Raw genomic sequence first — 22,018 nt, 5'->3', positions numbered from 1 at the left:
AATCATAAAAAAAAAATTGAAAAATTATTTTTCTGGTATTCCTTTCCAGTGGAAATCATAGACAATGCAGCCTGTGAACCTTTTATGGAAATTATAAATGCCCATTAAAAGTCTTGAAATAAAATACTTCATTTGAAATAGCAGTTTTAGAAAGAGTTCTGAGGGATCAAGGAGTAACAATTACAACACCTTAACAAATATTTCACTGTTCCTTGTGAGGGAAAATATTTCATAAAATTTTAACCCAAATTTTAATGTTACCATATCAAGTTCTGAGAGGAGAAACTAGGCAGAAGGAAGACAGCAGTAGTCCTCATCTTTTTAAGCATTCCCAGCCCTCCCATCCCTCATTCTGAGGAAGGCAAGGTCAGCAGCAGCTCGGGGCTCTGAACTGTGCTCTATTGTGTGGTGTAGACATGCCCACGCCTCCACAGGCAAGAAGCTTGTTAGTCATAGGAAAATCCTTTCCCATTAACATTATTAGTGAATGTTGTTTTCAGCCTTAATTTCATCATATGTTGAAATCCACTGAGAATAGAGGTGTGTGTGTATATATATGTATGTATAAAAATATATAGTTTGGAAAATAGAGAGGGGTTTGTTATTTATTTTATGAGAGATTGGTCAGATTTCTGTGTGAAGAAAACACATGCCTTGTACTTGCTTTAAGAAACACAAGTTGTCTTAGGAAGTTATGCCCCCCCACAGCCCTACCCTGCTAGTTTGCCACCCCCTCAATTGTACTGGTACAACTGTTTGTGTATCTGCGCTTCAGATTCAGTTACTGGAATGCCATGGTTGTTTTTGGTTTTTTTTTGTTTTGTTTTTGGAGGATGGAATGCTATTTTTAGCTTGGATTGTTTCATTAATCCAATTTATAGTATATATATAGTGTATATATATATATATATATATATGAAAAGTCATATTTTCCTAGCTGAGGGGCAGCAGGGGAGGAACAGCAATGGCTAGTGCCTGGGGAAATGACCTGTGAAACAACCTTTGTTGCCAAAGAAAAGGTACATGAACCTCAGCCTTGGTGTTTTCTTGCTGCTTGTCTGTCAACGTAACTTGCGTTTCTGTTCTTCTTGGGCCTGTGGACGTAGATAGTGTTGAGGAGTGCTGATTTACTCATTTGCTGAGCAGGGCACAGTAGCTCTGGATATATACTGCTATAACTCCGGGAAACTGATGTAGGATTATGATAGAGGAGAGCTTGAGTTGCTCCTCAAAACTGTTGCATCTTGTAAATGCTTTATCCTCCTTTCAGTGCTCTGCTTAATGGTCGTTGCACTGTCTTTGTTAACTTTAAATTGGTCTTTCCTGCAAAATTAAGTAGGTGTTAATTGGTAAAATAAAGATTAACCTCACCTGACCCTGGAATTTAGGAAAGAGAAAAAGAGGTGCTGGTGAGGTGTTGGTCTCTTTTGTCTGAAGGGAGGGAAGTAGCCTGAGATTTGTATGGGCCTTAATATTTAGCCAAGCAAGCATCCATTTTTTATTTATTTTTTATTTTTATTTGTGTACATACTACCTGACTCATGTTTTGGTGCTGTATGTGTGGCACCAACCATAGGGGTCACAGTAGTAAAAACTACGTAAATATGATGTAAAGACTTTTTTCTCCTTCTGTTCTGTAGCAAACTCTGTACTTGTACAAGAGATTAGTTGATGTCTTTTTATTATTTGTGTGCCTGGCCTAAGTTAATTTAATCCATCTCTATTTGCATTGAATAATATTTTACTTTAGATTTTATACAGCAAAGCACGTCAGCACATGTTGGAGTGTTTTGCTAAATCAAACTCTCACTGAGAACCCTGTTTATTTCATTAGGTATGACCGCAGTGTCAATAAGTGTTTGGAAGTATTGCTCTTCTTTACCTTGCAGTCTGTTTGGATACTGTGGCAGAAATATCTAGTAAGATAGACCTTTATTACTGCTTTCAACTCTAAACTGGGATCATTATGACTTTTTAGCCTTCCCCTGCTAGTCTTGAAAAAAAAAGTACTGTAAGGAAGTTGCTTTCAAAAGCACTGTTGGCCTAGTTCTATTGGCAATGGAGTTGAAGGGAGTTTCATGTTGAGCAAAAGTTTCATGATTACTTTATTATAGAATAATATAGTAAGTTATTTTCAAAAGTGGTTAGTAATACTGGGTGCCTCAGCTTCTCTGTGCCCATTCTGAGATGACTCTGTTTTCAGAATGTGTGCAACACCCACTCGCTGGAAATGCTGGCCCCTTGAGATGTTTCAAACTGGGCATTCAGCAATTGAGATGTTCAGACTGGGCATTCAGACCCTTCATGGTCTGTTTCTGGTGAAATTCTGACTCTCTCTACAATATAATGTACTTGGGTTTCATTTCCATGGGATTGGCAGGAGCCTCCTGGGTCATTGAATCTTGTCTCTTCCCATTTCAGACTGTCATAGCCTACAGGGAAATGGCTTGTAACACAAGATGAGGTTTTTGGTTTGGTTTTTTTTTTTTTTTTTTTTTCAGTAGTCTGTGATCTAACAGACACTCTTAGCTCATCTTACTTTAAAAAAAAATTAAGCAGGGAGAAATGTATAATTGAAGATCTTTTTTCAGTTACTTTCTGAGTAAAACAAATGTTTAAATCTAGACTGCTGTTTCCATTCCAGAAGAAAAGCTCAGAAGACTTCACTCATGTACAGCAAAATGCTTGACCTGAATCCAAGTATTGTAGTTCAATTTGCAATTTCTTAACAGAAGCTGAATAAAAAATAAGATGAAACTTTAAAAATCATTCACAAGCGATAGTTCTCGTGCAACTGTGGGCACAGTCAGCTAACAGTGTTCTGTGCTGGTGTTTCCTTTACAAGTTCTAGTAGTCCTGTCTCCCACGCTCCTCTCACTTTTATTCCTTCTACTCAGATTTTTTCTTTGATAGAATATAGAAAACTCAGATTCTACTTCCTTCTTTGCTTGAGAGGACCTGAACTTGAACTCACTTTCAACCATCTTCTTGAAGAATGGTTTAGACACAAGGTTGTTGGATATTGAGGAATATCATAGAATCACAGAATGACTGAGGTTGGGAGGACCTCTGGAGGTCATCTTGTCCAGCTCCTCTGCTCAAGCAGGGGCACCTAGAGTAGGTTTCTCTTTCTCTCATTGATGTCACTTCATTTTGTAAGACATACCTACTTTTCACTGCAGTGCTGGTATCTAGGTGAAGGTACTGATCTGTAAAATCACTCATGCACACTTGGTCTCTAACTCTGTGTGGATGAAAGCTTTCTATGCAGGCAGAATGGCTTCATTAGGGGACAGTAAGGGATATCCAGCTCGAAATACTCTACAGCCCAGTTAAGGCATTTCCTGAGAACTTGGAGGTTTCTTAGGACCAGCTTCAGCAGTAAGTAGCTTCTGACTGTTACATGGAGGGAAATTTTGCAATTACTGCCTTGAGTTTCCCTTTACTCCACCAATTGCCATTCCCTATATGGTTGTTGACTCTCTAATCAGCAGTAATTTTTTGTCTCTTACGAACTGCAGTGGTTAGTTCCCTATCTAAAGGCCTCCGTGGAGATTTTTGGGCATTCCACTTTAAGCCATTTCTCTGGTTTTAATGTGAGGAGACCTGCATTCAGGAAATCAGATTGGTTTTCTCCTGTCCTTTGCTGTTCCTTTGTATTGCTTCTAATTTCATTTAGTTTAAAATTTTCTGTACTAGGATTCTGCTCTTTTTGCAGCCTAATAGATAAAACATGTTACAGGTCATGGAGATGAGATTTGGAAAGAAATCTCCTTCGGTGAGAGTTTTCTGAGGAGCTGTCCATGTAGGAGAAGAAGTGAAGATGCACCCTCAGTGCTGCAGAAGCAACCAACCTCCTGTTTTAAGTTCTTGTTGGTCTTTATAGTCTGGAGGTCTGCATCCTCTTGCTACTGAGGACAGTAGAGGGACATCTTGCTACTGTCTTCTCGATGTGTTTTGTGAATCTGTTTTAAAGAGTGTGGATTGGTTGAGAGTTTTTTTCAAGATGTATTGTCCAACTCGAATTACCAACAATTCTGAGTAGACCAAAATTCGGGGCACAGGTGGGGATCTTAGCACTTTTGGTTTTGAAGATGAAGTACTTGCCAAAAACAACAACAAAATACTTAGCTGTATCCTGAGTTGAGAATGTACGTTCCCCTCCAGAAGATGGAACTAAATCAAGGAGTCGGGGAGCTTGTGTTCCTCTGCCATTGACCGTAACTTGAAACCTCCTGGCAAACTGTGTATTTTATCTGTTGCTGGTGCATATGAAGACAACTCCCTACTACTGCTGCTGCTATTGGCTCAAGTAACGGATGTTGGTGCTACGTGTGTTTTAGAAGTCTGAAATCTATTGTCAAAATCTGTGGGCAATGGTATACCATTCCTCCTTTGCCTTGAATGATGGGAGAGCTTGACAGAAAAAAACAGCGTGTAGCCTTGAAGTTCAAAGCAACCTAATACATAGTGTACGAGGTAGAACTGCCAATGTCCTGTTTTCTTTAAATTGAAAATTTGACTTCTGTAAGCCAATACTATAAAGATATGAGAGTATATTATGTTAATCCATGTTGTCTGTGCTTAAGCATTCATTTTAAGTACTGCTGTATTTGTAGGCTTAGAGCCTTCCTGTAATTTCATGGTATTCCAGACTATTTTGTGTTTGAGATAGTCTGCGGTGGAAGTGAATGCTTATTTGAATTGCTGTGTATTGGCTGCAGGCAGCTGTAACACCCTAAATAAGCAAATACTGATGTTGTAACTTTTGCACAGAAAAAGAGGTAGTTGTGAAAAAATCTTTAGAAATTTTGCTAACTTGTGGATGCATACAGGGAACTAAAGTATTAACTCAGATGTTAGAAGGAAATGCAAGTTTTGGATAAATGGGTGGCATTTTAGATGAATGTTAATATAGGAAGTATTAAACCAACGCTGACTTGACTCTGTCCGGTTATTGCCACTTCTGTTTTAACACTGTGGCGTTCATGATCTGTAACTGAGCCCTGATTACAGTTTGAATCAGCAACAAGGCACCTGAGCATGATCAGTTTGGTCTCTTATTAGAAATGAGAAATTGAACTCTTGCAGTCTCTTTATGTAATTTTGTTCTTTAATATTTAGGGAGACTTTTCAGAATAATATCCCTGTCTCCATTATAAAAAGAGTTCATAAAGTCATGTGAGCTGGAATTTGTAATCATGAAGTGTGCGTATTCAGCCAGCTAATTTTAACATGATGCACGTGGGCCTTTGAAAATGAAAATTATGGCCTTGAACTGGGCTTTCTGTGAGTAAAAGATGGATTATTGCAAAATGTATAATCTTTGGGTGGTGAGGGTAAGGACTTGTGGAGAAATGCTTACTAAACTCAACATATTTAGCCTAGATAACAAGGAGGCTTAACTACAGCATGCAACTTCGATGGTATTTTGTGGCAGTAGCTGAAAGCATAAGCAGAGAGTTTGGAATGCATTCCTTAGATATGAATTAGAACATGATTAGGATAAATTTTTATTAGATAACAGAAAGGCACTGATCCAGCGCTTGCAAAGCATTTGATTTTGGTGCTGAGCTAGGCTGTTGGTCTGCAGAGTGAAAGGCTTGAGTACTTTGGAGAGTTAGCTGGCTTTGTAGCTGGAGCCTGGCTGGACGGTATTCAGCAGAAAATGTGGTCACAGTTTGCTGGAAGAGAGACAGTGCCTTGAATCCCTTTACCATGAATCTCTGCTGCCTTCCTCACAACTGAAATAGAAGTAGCAGCGGGGCTTGCAGAGTGGATAATGGATAATGCCTTTTGAATCATTCAAAAGCCTGATATAATTACTAAATTTTGGTTGTTCTTAACTTAGTTTAACGGGTTGGTGGGATTTGGGCAAATGAGTTCTGGGATGGTGAGGAGAGGTAAGTCCTTCTATCCTAATTTCTTGTTCCCTAGTAAGATCAGGTCAACTGCTGTGTTCTGATTAGTCTGTGGTGGAGTCTCTTGTAAGGAAACATTGAAGGTGCTGGGATCCCTGCCTTGGTGAGCTATAAAACTTTAATCCCCATTCAGTCACCCACAGCTTTTTATCCTGTGTACCCAAGCTCTGCCCTGCATCGGCTCCTTACCAGGGCGGGGCAGAAGTGGTCCTACCTCGTTCGGGGAAGGGGGAGTGTGGTGGGAGCAGAGGAGCCATGCACAGCAGGTTATTGCAGTGTGTAATGTGGGACAACAGGAGTTTTTTAAAGACAAATAGAATAGCCTGTAATGTTAAGTTTTCTTTTAAATCTTGCTTAGGAGATGGGGAGATGAGTGGCTGGGAACAACACGGGAGATTTCCTCTTAGCTCTCAGCACCTTGGACTATGGATTGAACTGCAGATAGAACATGGACTGTAGTATCTATCAAAGAGCAGAAATAGGGGCTGGACAACAGCTGACCTGTATACAGTCCTTCAGATCTATCTTTATGTCCGTAACGCCCTCAACGACAGGCTATGATCATGCGTTAGTTATGCATGCAGCCATTTCCCAGTATATGTAACATACTTCATGTGCATGAAAGTACAGCAACAGGGAAATAGCAGTGAAGGTTACTGAGGCTTAAAACAGGCTGGGGATGGGTGGAACGGTCAGTACGTGAAGAATGTAGGGCAGGATGTAGTTAGAGATAATGTCCCTCTTGCCTGAGCTGTGTTCTACCTCTTCGTCTGAGCTTTATTTTAATGTATCTCTCAAGTTGCAACACTATTATTCTTTACCTAAAGATTTTTTTAACTTTTAGGAAAGATGGCGTTAATACAGCTCTCTTGGTGTTTAACAATGCACTTCTCTTCCCCTAAAAAAAAAAAAAAAAGATTTAGGCCACTGTAGTTTCTTTATGTCGTGGATATGATTCATTTTGGCCATGGGAGGAGAATGACAGTTACTTGCTACACAAACCTTTCCTGTGATTCATGGAGTGCCATTTGTGTCAGCCTTGAAGGAGGCACTTCATATGCTTCCCAGCAGGAAGGAAAAAGAGCATGAACATAGTTACCAGATAGGATATGGAAATTGGGTGGGAGGGAAGGGAAAGGGGAGAGGGAAATGCTGATTATTCAGAAGAAAGTTGCAGGAATGCCAAGATTCTGTCTGCAATATCCATTCTTCTACTTAATGAAAAATGGATACATACCAAGCCTGTATATAATTAAGGGAAAAATCATGGCTGTAATTGCCATGTTCACAAAATAGTATGGCTTATTATGTAACTTTTTTCTGTAAATATATCTTAGCGCTCTTCTTTCTGTCTCCTGGATCCATCACTGTTTCATATGGTATGAAGCTCCTATCCCTGAGTGATGTGTTTCTGCAACAGTTTCAGGTTTTGCTCTCAAGCAAAGACGGCCGCATACAATGCTTTATGTTAGCTTTCTGCAGAGACGGGTTTTTGTTCTCTAACATGCTAATATAGTTAGCAATTTAGGAAGTGCACTAGCTTCCCAGATCAGAAGATGTTTTTCCTTTCTTCACAAAAAAAGTAATTAAAAAAGCTCTACCATGATTTTCTCCATAAAAATGACAGCACAGGTTTGCTACTTAAACTGCTTGTAAAGAATACTCCATTAAATGACAACCCCTAATGCTGCACAGCAGACTTCGGGGCTTTTTTATAATTTCCAGCTGCTTCCAGCCCTTTCCTCTATACCTGGAAACTGCAAGGTAGGAATAAACTGCAGTAGAAGTAGAAGCTTATGTTTCCTTATTTCTTAATGGGTGAGGTTAATTTCTGAATGGGTGAGGGGCACGTGGCTGGCTGTCCTCCTGCAGCTGGCAGTGTTTGGTGTGGCGCACGCACCCGTGTCAGGAGAGGTGGCTGTTTAGCCCTGTAGCATCTGTGAGGAGTCCTCATCCAGCTAAGCAGACGCACAGCAACGTTAGAATGGGAACGCAGAGGTGTAGTTAGAGATGAAAGGAGTGAAATTAGGAGGAATGCAGAAGAGAATAAAAGTGGATGTGAATTACTAAGCGTATGTCCTGCATTCATTGATTTTCACTGGCAATTAAGATTTTACAGCACCAATGCTATTCAGTCTTCCATTATTCCTTGTGTTATAAAATGCTGGCTCTGTTTTGATTTTGCAGTAGCTATGTTTATTGGGGATAAGAGGTCTAATTATAGCTGTGAACTGTACTGTACTGAGGGCATTTAAGTTTCTTCTGACTATTTCTGAGGCAATGTGATGAGTCATGAAATATAACTTTTGCAGATTGCCTAATGACTAGGTGTTGGTAGATGAAATTACACACACTCTCTCTTGTTCACATGAAACCAGGGAAGTGTCTTTCTGAGTAAGCTGTTTGTTCAAGTTACCCAAGAAATGTCAAGGTTTACAGTTGCAAAATAGGAAAAAAGTATATGTTTGAGGAGCTTGAAAACACCTGCTGTGCCTTACAGATGCTTTAGAAATTCACAGCATTAATACTTGTCTTCATATCTATAAAGAAAAAATGCTGCCTGAAAATAATACAATTGATCATCCATGTACAAAATATTTTGTTTTGCAGATGATGTGGAAGATGTTAACAGTATTGAAAACGTCATGTTAGAATATGCTACAATGGACAGAGAACTTAATCATTATATCAAAGCAATTGAAGAAACAGTAAATCAGGTAAACTCTCACTTGTATTAAAGTTATGAAAATATATCCTTATTTAAATAATATCTTTTAATAGATACGAATGTTACAATAAAACAATATAGTTGAAAAGATAGATCTCTGACAGGCATGAAATACTAAAGTCGCCAGTACAACTATTAATTTCCTTCCTCGCTGCATGCAGCGTGAGCTTCCAGTTCCTCCCTGCCAAACTCTTGCACCAGTTGGAGGATGGGATGAATAGCGCTTTGGGAACGTCGGAGGACTGTGCAGTTAAGGCGCCGTAGCCTCAGATGACACCCGCTTCTCGTGCTGCGGGAGGTGGAAGCTGCGTAATGCACGAGGCAGCTGATTTTGGGAATAAACGGGTGGTTGCGGCAGCGGGACACTGGTGAAGCCTGCTCCCCAGTGTCTTCCTGCCACACGAATTTGCCGGTGCTTAACGAAGGGCAGCTTGTTTATCGCTCGCTCGGTTAACCGGCGTCTCGTTTGCTACCTGCCCGCTCGCTTGTGCCACAGCTGCCGCGCCTCAGCACGACCGGGGCTTTCTGGCTCGGCCTCGCGCGCGGTCGCGGTTGCGCAACAGGTGCCGGGGCTGCCTGGGCGACGCGCGCGCAGCACGGCTTGCGCAAGCTCCTTTTCCTCGGCAAAGCGGGCCCGGCGGGGGGCGCCGCGGGCCGGGCGGCCGCGCACCAGCCCCGCGCGGCCGCCTCCCTCCCTGCCTCCCGCGGGCCGAAGGCGACGCGCCGCCAAGCCGCTTGCCCGCGGGGGCGTTCCCCGCGGCGGGGCGGGGCGGGGCGCGGCGCCGGGGGCGGCCGCCAGGGGGCGCGGCGGTTGCGTCCCCCGCGGGCCGCGCGCCCCGCCCGCGCCGCGCCGCCGCCGGCCGCTCCCGCCCCGCCACGGTCGCCGCTTCCCTCGCGGGCGTCGCCCGGGCGGCCGCCACCGGCGCTCCGCTCGCCCTGGCTCTGGGGGTGCGTGATCCGCTCCGCGCTGGACCCTGGTCACCCCCACTGCAGCGCGCTCCCGGGCTGCCCTGAGCGCTCTCTTGGAACAGCTCCCCGGTGTTCCCGTCGCGGGTCGCGGCAGCCTGCCCGTTGGCAAGCGAGGTGCCGAAGGTGCAGGCTCCGCGGCAGACCCGGGCGTCGAAGCGGTCCGCGCCCGCGCAGGCGGTGCTCGATCGCTGCAGCGTTGGGCCGCATCGTGCTTGGAGAGCTCAGCTTTCCAAGTAACCTCTTTTAGTGCCTGCGAGTAGACTTTCAGGTGTCAGTTTTGGATGGATTTCTCTAGAAAAGGCAAAACCCATAACCATGATTTCCCTTCAAGATGTGAAATCTGTTTCAAAGCATGAAGGTAGTAGAGCTTTTCAGTTAAACCTGTCTTGCTATTGTCTTGCTACGGTTTTTTGCTTCTTTTGAAACAAAAACAGGAGAGCAAAGCAATGCATTTTCCACTAGTTCTATCTGGAGAAATGCCTACATGGTTTGTATTTTGTGGAAAGGTTTTCATTTAATAAACTTTGTAAATTATCCTGAGGCAGATGCTTAACTGAAAAATCTTCATTCAAATAATTAAACATTACATGTTTAAAAGCAGTTGAAAACTATGTCTACATCAGCAAATGTTGGACAGCGTTAAATACAGTCACTGTTCCCCGTGCAGTATTTAAATATGCATTTCAACTCAGATGTCACCATAATTGCAGACCTCCTAGTTTATATTTGTCAGAAGCTGGATGGATCAGAACTTTTTCCTTTTATTTGGAATAATCGTGACTTTTAAATCTTTCCTAGTAAAACATAACACAGTCCTCACATCATTAGAGATTAATGATTGACATCCAGACTTGAGTGAAACATAATAGGTTTATATTTTGATTGTAAGCTATTAACTAATTGGTGTGTTGTTATAATAGGAATTTCAAGTCATTTTTCAACAATGTGACTTCTTGCATTATTCCTGTGCCTCAGCAAAACACTTTCTTCATTCTCAGGGGTATAAAGGGTAAGCCTGTGCCTTCACCAGCAAAGCACTCAAATCCTGTTTACTTCAGATGCATTCACTCACAGTCTTTAAGTTAAGCAGAAGTTTAACTGCTTGGCTGAAGTGAAGATATTTTTGTGGGTTTAGGTAGGGCAGTGATACATTTATGATTTTTAGGATTGGACCCAGCAGCATCTGTGGTGTGCATATCTATGCTTGTGTGCAAAGGAAATAAAGTCCTGGAAGGGTTGGTTTTCATATTTCCCCCTTTTTTCCCTAATTTCCACATTTATATTGTGCCAGGGACCCCTCCTTGCTTTGCTAACAAGAAGCTCTTTCCCTGTTCTTTCATTCCTAAGGTTTTAAAAATACAGCTCCAACACTTTTAACACATATCAGAGTCCACAGGGATTATAAAGTCAGTAATGGCTAATCTATTAGCCTCTAGCCACACTTCTCCTATCGCTGTTTCCTACCTCGCTGTAGGGAATTCTCTGTACTTTCCACTGCCAGCATCCTGTACAAACCTTTCTGAGTAAGAGAAAGAAATGTGAATAAGCCTCTGCAGCAGAACAGAGGTGCAATCTGTTCTCTAAAACATAACAGCTAGTGCTTTGTTTTGGAGGGATAGCTACATGCCGTGCCTGTAGAACTGCACAGCGTATCTCCAGTTACCTGTCAGAGACAGCTTAAAATCTGCTTCTGGGAAATGGATACTGTTGCTGAATTTAGGACTGCACCTGGAGGTAGCTGTAGGAAGGCTTGGGTTTAAAATAGCCTCTGCTGGCTTGCTCCCTGGTTCCAGCTGAATTCCTTACCTGAGGGCTTTCTCTGGGGAGTTGCAGCAGCCCATTCGTTTTCACATGCAGACTGTTTTTCATATACAGTGTTAACAGTATTTGTCTCAAGCTGCAAAACATGCTTTATCTGATTATTTTGTGAGTTTGTGTGTTGTCATTTTTTCTGGTCTGCAGTTTCTTCCTACAGCAGTGGATGTCAAAGTATGTTATATTCTGTGTTTCACCTTTTAACTACCTGCTTGTAGTAAATGTCCAACTGGAAGTTAACAAGATAAGAAGGGACCATCAGTTAAAATTCCTGACTTATTATTTTATTATGATTACCTTTGAATGACATTGACGAAAAGATGATATTGTACAACAAAAGTATGTAATGTCAATAACTAGGAACTAGCATGAGATATAGTCACATGCTTTTATAAGCCAAGGTTTTTTGTTTATTTAGGCTGCAGTAGGTAGAATGCAGAAGGTGAAAAATATCAGCATCCTCTTCTGGTTGAATCAGCAGCCTTCTGAGCAAGAAATGAGCAATTGAATCACAGTGCTTCCAACAATAGGCTGTGGGAAATCCTTTGTTTGTGGAAACTCCCTCTGCCACTGGATTTTCTCGTACCTGTGTAATGACTGGACTCCTACTGCTACTTCTTTTTTTCATTTTTAATGAGTGTTTTAAAAATAAATTAGCCAATATTCGGGTCCTTTCCATGCAAAGTCCAGACAGCACTCTTATTTTTAGTGTAACAACAACAAAAGACTGACGGAGCTGGAGTATCTCTTGCTGACTTCTTTATATGCTTGAAGTGGACCCAAGTGATTGGGACCCAGGCTGACTTAGCCAGTTCAAGTGTCCCCTACTCTGGGAGAGCTCTCAAGTGGCCAGCACCAGCATATTGTGCCTGCTCCCTCTCTTCCACTCTGCTCTCTAGATTAGCAGGGGTGTTGGCAGTGGACTCTGATCACTCTCTCAGCTTTTCAAGTATTTGACTTGTTTGGGATTGTAAAAGCTGGGGTAAATTTTCCGAAGTCCTCAGACTTCTCTAAATAAAATGAATCACAATGTATATTATAGGTCTATCTAGAGAACAAGGAAGGCATAACTAGCCTTCTAATGTTGCATTCTTCCCACGTCTCTTTTCTCCTGCAGGGAAAGAGAACCTGGGCTAGTTTGTTTCTGGTGTAGGTGAGAGCAAAGTGTTGAATGTGGTAGTGGCACCTCTGGCAAAGACTGCTTAGTGCTTCCTCTTGTAAGTTACTGCTTTGCCAGTCTGTCGTGCTTGAATTGTGTCTGCCTTTTGCTAAGCCTGAGCACTGTGAGGGAGGGTGAAATCTAAACCTGAATGAGGTGGGAGAAAAACAGGAGATGTGTTTAAGAAAAACTTCCCTAGCCGTGTTAAGGAAGGACTGAGAGTGGGAAGAGGCAGATGGAAAGACAAAGGACATGGGCTTGGGAAGTCATGAAGTTGTATAGGCAGGTGGGGAAGAGACTGGTTGAAAGAGTGACAGGAAGGAGTTGGTGTTGAGCTGGAAGAAAAAGATGGAAGTATTAGAAGTTGCATTGGTGCTTGGGTTTTATCCCTACTTCTGCTACAACTTTCCCATGTTGTTCTAGGTGAGTCATTTCTATCGCTATGTCAGGGGCTGCTGACATATTTGTTTTCTGATTGTCCTGCATGGAAACTGATTTGAGCAATCATAACTGTAAATTACATTAAAGGTAATTATAGTTGGAAGACAGGAAGTGAAATTAAACATGTTCTTTGTTGGGTTTTATCTGTAAAACTACATATAACTGATTGTAGGTGTGTGTCTTGTATAGGGGTTGAAGTCTGGATGTGTTGGTCATTCACGCCTGTGTGACTTCACACCTTGTCAATGTTCAGACTTCCTTTGGCAAAGATGAGGAGTGCACCATGTTCTTTATACAGGAGCGGTTTTGTCTCTACAGAATATGCAGGAACTAGTCATATATTTTGTTTATATTTTTGATAATAGTTCCCTTTAGACTAGTATGTTAATTGGGCATGGGATAGGAGGAGGTGTTTGTTCACTTTGTCGGTAGTTTAGAGCAGATTACTTAGTATTGGGGTCTGTCGTCTTCATGGCCAAGTGTGTAGGTTTTAATCCTGCAGAGGAATAATTCCCTTCAGCGATGCAAGTCATATTCATTCCAAGTGTGCAGCTTATGAGGGATCTAAGGAGCATCTGCAGAAGATGAAAGGATTCTATTTAAAACTGCTGTACAGGAAAGTCCATGGGCTATGTTTGACTTGCAAACTATTTAGAAGAATTCCAGTTTCTTCACTTGAAACTCATAATATGATGCTCTAGTGACAATGAAAGTCTTCCCTGGTCTCAGAAAAACGAAAGGGACTTAAAGATAACATCTTTATTACCCAGTTCTGCCAGCATAGCTGTGTTGGCCGTGGGTCCTATTGGAGAAGTTTCTGCCAATATAGCCAAGTCGTCTCTTTCAACAAAGCAAACTAAACCAACAATACATTTTCTGTAGTGGTAGCTCCACCTGCAGTGTGGGTTTTGAAGGAATAGCAAGGTCAACCAGGGGATATGATTCCACCCAGCTCCCATCCTCCTTGGTAGCACAGCTAAGGCAGCAGAAATTATGTGATGACCAAGTCCAGTCTGTGTGGCAGGAACTGACAGTGTCGTCAGTGACCTCTGTTGCCTATTAGAGAGTGGGCTGTGCTTCAAAATCAGGTTGTCATTTAGGCTTCTGTAGGGCTAACAGGAAGACTATGAATGCCATGGGATTCATGTGTTTTAATTGATTCAGGACTCTGCCAGTGACTGGCACTGTGATACCCATTACAGTGTTGTCAGTGAAACAATTTTTGACATGGAACTTCCTAGTTTGGTGGAACAAACAGCCTTGTTTGGTGCCAGTGCTTTCTTAATGAGCACTTTGCTCTTTTTCTTCTTGCTGCACTGTCATGACAGCATGTTTTAGGGCAAATTCTACTGATGATAGCTATCTCTGCAGCTGTGACCTTTACTGCTCTAGCTGAGTTCAGGGCATTTTCTCTGATACGTGCAGTGCATCAGTGTTTCTTGATTCTGAAGTTTTGTATTCTAGCCATGAAAATGTTGAGACCTTTTCATCAAAAAAGTCCTCTGCTACACAGAAACAGCTCAGGAAGATGTTTGTGAAGTCTGCTACTGTGGAAATGGGTTTACTGAGATGCATATATCTTTTCTTGGGCTGGTAGGAGAAATAAAAGAGCTCTTGAAGTCTTTCACTGCATTCATTCTGACTCTATAATTGTAGAAGCTAGTGAATCTATCTTGAAGTTCACTTACAGTGTACTGAAGTGCACCATCAGCAGCAACAAGTCAATCCCTTGGTGAAACACATAGTGCCTGTGCAGTGACTTCTCTCCCATCAAACAGTAAATAGATTTCTGAAGAACTTGCATCATCTGTCAAGTTTTTGCTAACAATGGGTGTCTCCTTGGCCATTATTTTGGTACCCTGAATGCTAACTGGAATTGCTCTTCACTGCTTGTTTACTTGCTATCTACTAATGAAGCCACTTCAGACAGATAATGCATTTACAGAATAAGCAAAATATGGACACTGGATCAAATCCTTGTCAGAACTTGGGCAGGATAGTAGATGAAAATAATATGTGACTCTACAGTTATGCCTCTGCATATATATAATGCCATAGGGCTTAATAAAACTTTTACAGGCAAACTTAATTCTGGCATTTACTAGCTATGGAGTTCTTTAGCATTTCAAAGTTTCTTCAGTGCAATTTCTTTGATGTAATTTCTAATCAATAGCGCAATGCTGGCTCTGTCCTACTGCTGTCTCCAACCAGTAATTCAAATAATATTGCAGTGTTGTAGGCCTGTACTCCATTTCCTGCAGAAACTGGGACAAGGATGCATTTCAACACATTTCTAGTATTTACTTTCTAATATTTACTTTTTGTGTCTCTCTCTGTATGTGTTGGGCTAAGCATTTGATGGAAGCCGCTTTTTTATTTTCCCAGAATTAGTAAACTATGTGTATAGTTCACTACAATAATATGTTAGGGTCGACATTTGATGAGCTGCAATAAAAATATTTCTTTAGTGAGCAGTATGTTAAGAAATAGGAGTAGTGTTTGATTTTATGTGAGTTACATAGCACACCCTCAATAGTGTGTCTGAGTGTCTCATAGCAGGCATAAAAATGTGTCCTGCCTGTTGGAGACTAAACCCTGGAAACTGTTGCACATGAATATAGGTTTATTTGACTTCACTGCGGTTACTTACATTTGTCAAGCTAAACATTTTCCTAAATATTTGCAGTGTCAACAGTTGCAGTTGCTGAAGTGGCCGTTGGCTTGTGTGGCTAGGCCTGGGGCAGCAGGGGGCACAGCTGCTTAGCAGGGTGAGGGTTTCGGTGAAATGTTCTGGACCGAGGACCATCACATGGAACTGGGAGCTCAATAGACAGGGGCGCAGCAGGGATAGTATTTAGAACAAATGTGCCAAAGAAATCCTCGGAACCCCACTGTAATTTGAAAATTGTTTGTTATGTTGGGCAGCAGTGCTGCCCAGTAGGTAGCAAACTAGCCTGGGACTAAGGAAGACTGGCTACTATTTTCAGATCTAGTAGCAGCCTGTGTGGTTGACCTTGACAAATTGTTTCACTCTGTGCCTTGGGCTATGGTCCCATGTTCATTAATACCACTTTTGTGCAGTACCAAATCACCTGGTAGCACATTCTCATCAAATAAGCCAGATCACATGATATCATGTTTATACTGGCTGCATGCCGGTTGCAGGACAGACGCTACCTGATGGAGCATAGCTCTGTGCAAAATTAGAATTGGCAGAGTGGGTTGCATTTAATCAGTGCATCATGCAGCTGTGGTGTTTTTGATCTTATACTAGACATACTGAAACTGAATTTACTATCTAGTTCAACCACGATCTCAGTCATGTGGACACCATCCATCCACATCTCTGTCTGCAGAGAGATTTATTTTCTTCTACCCAAAGATTTCAAAGCAATTTAAAATAATTTTTAAAATTATTTTATTTTAATACTAAGGATTGTAATTGACAGCTTGAACTGTTTCTGGAATTCCAGAAGGTCACAACAGAGAGCAGCTGAAAGTCTCTGTGTTTTGGATCCCTGCGTTTCTAGGCAATGTCTGCATTTCAGAGTCAACATGAGTTAATTCTGTCTGGCTTAGCTTAGCCTAGAGGAAGAAGATAAAATTATGAAATGTAATGAAATTGGTAGGCATTGAGGTAGATAGTCAGTGCAAATTAAAAGGCCATCTTAATCTCAAATAATGGATTATCGGGGTTTTTTTTGTTGATGAAACTTATTGCTGGAAACACTGGAGTTGTAGTTTCAGTTGATCAGTAGTGAAAACAGTCTTTCAAATTAACCATCTCATCTAGAAAGATCCTGCTGACAGTCCAAGGATTTAAATGCTGGGGCCGGAGGGTGGAGGGGGAGCACGAAAGGCTGGATGATTCTCAGCAGCAGGGGTTTTGACTTGAAATTAATTTGTCCTGTTAATCAAACACAGCCAACTTGATCAGTGTCTTTGGGGAGGCACTTCCATGAAGTGGCATGGGAATGCCTTCGTTAAAATGTCTCTCTCCAAATGTTCAGTGTTGTTTTAATTACTGTAATTGTTTCCAGAAATTATATGTGTATGTTGGGTATTTTAATATTCCTCCCCCAAAAGTTTAAATGTTAGGTTACTCATTTAAAAACATTTACTCTTTCTCCTAGTATGTTTTTAAACTGACCTTATCAATAAAAAATTCAGTTACACAGATTTTCCCTCTGCAAAATTCTTAGCAGCTTTATAATGAATCACAGATAAAATGCTGCTTACAGCATTAACTGGATCACACTTTTTTTTGTGGCTGCTACTACCATGAATTTGGCTTTTTTAAAGAATTTCAGTTAAGAAGGAGTTAGCAGAAGTTGCTACTCTCATTCCTAGCTTCCTCATAAGTGATATCATTTGGGACTTTTTCTTATTGAGCTGTCCCATACACAGTGTAAGGGTTTAAGCAGGAGTGTGCATGCAACATTCTACATGTTGTTTAGAATGTATCAAATTCTTGCAACTTCATAACATGGGTTGTTCTGAATGTTTTAACGTTTGCAGAACTCCATATTTAGGGCTTTTGTCAAAATGGAAAGAACTGAAGGTTTGTAGAGCATTTCTTTGTTTTATTTTTTGATGTTGTGAGTTGAGAGCAGCTTTTTGATGTTTATTTCATTAAATTATATAATGGGTCTCTCATGACTTTTAGCACATGCACTCAACCTGTTCTGCAAATGTCAAATTGCCTCTCTTTCTCACCTTTCACGTTGCTCTTGCTCCTGTTAATGGAGGAAGTGCTTTGAGTTAAAAGAAGCAGCTTGACTTCTGTGTGTTTGTGATTTGCTGCAGTATGTAACTATGCCTATTTTAATGCCTACTAAAAAAAAAATCTGCTTAATAGTACGTATCCATTTCATTATCTTTCCAACTTGAGGTAGAGGTTTCAAAGAAGACCTAAATCCTGCCAGAAATCAATACCAGATGTCACAGTATCTCCCAAATGTGGCCCCATTGTTGATAACCTGCTGTGAGTTACAGACACTGTGCTTGATAATAAGGGTTGGCAAGTTGGACTAATTTCTGGGCTTTCATCTTATTTAACTGAGCTTAGTGCGTAGCCTGAGTAAGCTGATTCAACCAGCTGAGGTATTTCTTTTATCCTTAGACTTGTGTGTTAACATTGACAGTGAATGAAAAAGATTTTAAAAGACTCAAGAAAATATGTGTGTACATCAGATACACTTAAAACTTCCTTATAAAGTGTAAAGTTCCCACCTTAACGTACTCACACACACTGTGCCTGATAAATTCCACAAAAACAGAGAAACGAAAAGCTCAGTAATGTTGCTACTGTTAACTCTTCTGGCTCTTTTCATATGTTGGTACCTTACTGCTTTGCCACTGCTTCTGTGTGAACAACTCACAGTGTTCACTCGCCTAGATACTCATCCTCTGTTCAAAGCTGTTACGCTACTTTTTTCCCCAGCAGTCTGTTGTGTGGGGAGGGGATGGGATAGTAAGGGCTTGGATGCAGTGGTGAGTTTACAAGGGTTGCTGGGAAGATGGCAACTCTAGTAGGGAAAGCTTATAGGGTGTGGTTTTGTGGTGTGTGATAATTGTTGTAATGAAGAAGTGTGGGCTGTAGATGAAATGTTTCTCCATGGATATTTTTATGCTTAGTTGGAGGTGATCAAGGGATATGGGTAAAGGCTGGGCTTCGCTAGAGGCAGTTTGGTCCAGTTCAGTAAAACTGTCTATTGAAACAGGGCGTTTCTGGACGTAGCTATTAACAACCCCACTGTATGCCCTTACTGCCCGCAAAACAACCCCACCTTCCCCCACTGCTGTCTGTTAAATTCCACTAACTACTGGAGCCACAGCCACCTCTTCTCCCCAGAGTCACGTTGATTACGTTCAGTTTGGTCAGCAGCTCCTCTTCCTCTCCCCTTGCTTCCTCTCTTACTGCTTGCTTAGCCTTTAGAATCCCTTTCTTGTCTTCTTTTGACCAAAACCAGAGCTGGCTCTTGTTAGTTGGTGGCATACACTTGGAGAAGACTTACAGAAGCATTGCCTTTTCTCCCATCGGTAGCAGTGCATTGTAACTCAGCAGACAAAATCTGACAGAACAGTGGAGAACCTGTTCAACAGTGTCTTAAGAGAATATAGCCCATTAGTCGGATTTCCCCAGTGCTGCCCCATCAGTTACAAAGATGTATGTCTCTGCTAACCCTCTATGAACTAGTTAGACCTGAGTATAGCTAGTCATCCCCCTACAAAACCCTACAAAAGTCAAACCCGAACTCGTTTTAGTTCCTCCTTATACTAGTTCTTTTCAGTACTTATTTGTCTGTTAAATTTTTAATAGAAGGACAGTGCTTTACGTTAAGGAGAAAACCCAGCTAAAGCAAAAAAGCACCTATAGAGGATCCCAGGTATGGCTTTACTTCTGTTCAAGGAGAAACTGTCAGTTAATTCAGGTAAGAGGTGACTATAATAGCAGTGTGTGCAATCATGGAGGGAACAGAAGTGTTTGTTCACAATGTGTCACATAAAAACAAAGAGCCATTTAATGGAATTATCCAGCAGCAGGTTTTAAACCAACGAAAGGAAGTAACTTTTTACACAGTGAATAATTACATTGTGGAATTAATTGCCACGGGATGTTATGGAGACCTGACGCATTAATGGCTTCAGAAATCTACTAGGCAAATTCATGGAAGAAAACCTCATTGACAGCTATTAGATGTAAAGATTTAAATATAGTCACTTTCTTGGGAATTCCCTAAACTGCAAGTTGCTAGAAGTAGAGAAAGTAAATGGTGGGAAGCAGGGAAAGAGCTTTCTGTTTGGCACTCTTGTTATACTCCTACTCCAGCATTTTGCTTCTGCCACTGCAAAGACAAGAAAATACTCTGGATGGATCTTTGGTCTGATGAGGGACTCATGTCTTTATGCAGCAGAAAACAAACTACATAGAAAATACAGAGTCCACAAGCACTACTGCATCCTGAAATTTATGTTGACTGACTATGTAGCTTTAGATGAATAACATTTATAATCTGTTTCAAAGCTGTTTTGGAATGTAGTTCTGTCTAAAAACTACCTTTCGCCTCCATAATTTAATACTTGGAAAGTCTTCAGGGTATCTAATAATTTATCTCTATGTTCTTACTCATACATTTGATGATTTAAAAAATAAGTAAATGAACAGCTCCTGCTCTGGGCATTGTTACATAATTGAAAAATTCTTAATCTCAAAGCTCACTTCAAACCTATATATATAAAACCACACAAACCATTTAATAATTAGGTACTAGCAGATAAAATCCACCTTGAAGTTAGCAGAGCTACACCCACTTGGACCAAAGAAGGGAGGAATCTTCAGCTAGATCCTTGGCTTGCAGCCAGTTTTCTCCCTTAATGCCCAAGAAAAACTTAATAACTTGTTCTAAATATCAAATCTTACTTGTAATATTGATGGTAGAAGGTGAACTACGGCTCTGGGTGAGTATCTGCTGGGACCCTTTCTTATAAATTTGATGAAATTCCAACTGATGTACCTGCTCCGATCTCAACCACACCAAATGGGATGAAATGTTTTCCTGGTTGGTTAGGTACCATACAACATAGGGTTTTATGTATTTTAATAGATGAGAATCTGAAAGTTTTAAGATCAGTCCTTGAGATTCCTGAACCAGTGAATGTAAAAATGCCTTTTACATCCCCATCCACAGCGTTATAAACTAGAAAGGTGGTCCAACTGGGATTATATATATGGCCAGCTAAGTCGTGGCTATGGGCTGCTTGTTACAGGAGATAATGAATAAGAAACAACAAAGCGTGTCTTATTTTTTAAAAAAGAAAGCACTAAGTTGATAGCACTGTCAGAAAAAAAACATGAGTTTTCATGCACTTTTATTACTTGAGGAAAGCTTGGCTCCACCAGTTGTGTAACTCCTCTTCAAGTAGTTTTTGCCTCTCTTAGCCTCCTGTTTATCAGACTAAAAAAACCCAGCTGCTTCAACTTCTATCAATCAGGAGCCCGTGGCCCCTCCCCAGACTCCAGTTTCTCCGTGTTCCTCTTGAGATGGGGAGTCTGATACTGGATGCAGTATTTGTTATTGCTTAATCAATGCTTCATATTGGGGGAGAGTAACTTCCTTTGTCCTGCTGGCCACGCTGCTCCTAATGTGGCTGGTATCCAATTTGCTTTATTAGCAGTGAGAACTTTTCCTCGTATTTCACTTGGCATCTACCATGACCTCCCTGTCCTTTGCAGCAGAGCTGCTACAAAGTCAGTCAGTTCCTGGCATGCACGGATGCATGGGGTTACCCTGCCCCTAGAAAAGCTGCAGAACTTTTCTTGATGAACTTGGTATTACCAGTCCTGACTTTCCTCAAGGTCCTTCTTGATTAAAGCTCTACCGCTTGATGTGTCAAATGCCACTAGGTTAGTATTGTCAAGAAGATTTCTGAGAGTGCTTTGTGTTTCATCATCCAGGTCTTTGGTGAGAATATTGAACATTTTCAGCCCTACTGTTCACTGCTATAATACTCTGCTTGGTACTGGCTACCAATTGGATATCACACTAATGTTTACTGTGAGTGTTACCCTCTGAACCCAGCTGTCCCAGTAATTTTCAATCTACCTGCCAGACCATTTGATTACATCCACCACTCTCCCCACATCTGTATGTCAGGTCAGTTCATCACATAAGGCAATCAGTTTGATCAAGCATGAACTGCCCTTTGTAAGTCCATGTTGATTGTCGGTGATTACCTTTTTGTTCTCTGCATGTTTGGAGGTGGATTCCAAAAGGATGTGGTATGTAATCTTTCCAGGGGCTGAGGTGAGGCTAACCAGCCTGTAGTTGCCTGAGTTCTTGTTCTCATGCCTTTTTTAAAGACAGGCATAGTGCTAGACTTTTTCCAGTTTTCAGGGGCCTGCCCCAATGATCATGCTTTTTTATGGAGATGACAGGCAGGACTCTTGGAGTCACATCAGCCAACTCTTTCAGCACTTTCAGA

General features: G+C 41.3%; 1 protein-coding gene across 2 annotated transcripts in view; it reads left to right on the top strand.

The window, feature by feature from the left end:
• The window catches only part of NSMCE2 (NSE2 (MMS21) homolog, SMC5-SMC6 complex SUMO ligase), a 136,148-nt gene that overhangs the window by 22,924 nt on the left and 91,206 nt on the right, over positions 1-22,018 (top strand). For both annotated transcript variants that reach the window (XM_064442101.1, XM_064442102.1), the window contains one exon: positions 8,532-8,638. In XM_064442101.1, the coding sequence (XP_064298171.1) occupies positions 8,532-8,638 (107 nt within the window). The remainder of the gene's footprint in view (positions 1-8,531; positions 8,639-22,018) is intronic.

Source organism: Phalacrocorax carbo, chromosome 2 (assembly GCF_963921805.1).
Source record: "Phalacrocorax carbo chromosome 2, bPhaCar2.1, whole genome shotgun sequence".
Classification (NCBI taxonomy): domain Eukaryota; kingdom Metazoa; phylum Chordata; class Aves; order Suliformes; family Phalacrocoracidae; genus Phalacrocorax; species Phalacrocorax carbo.
The sequence above is the reverse complement of the archived record's forward strand: the minus strand, read 5'-3'. Positions and strand labels throughout refer to the sequence as shown.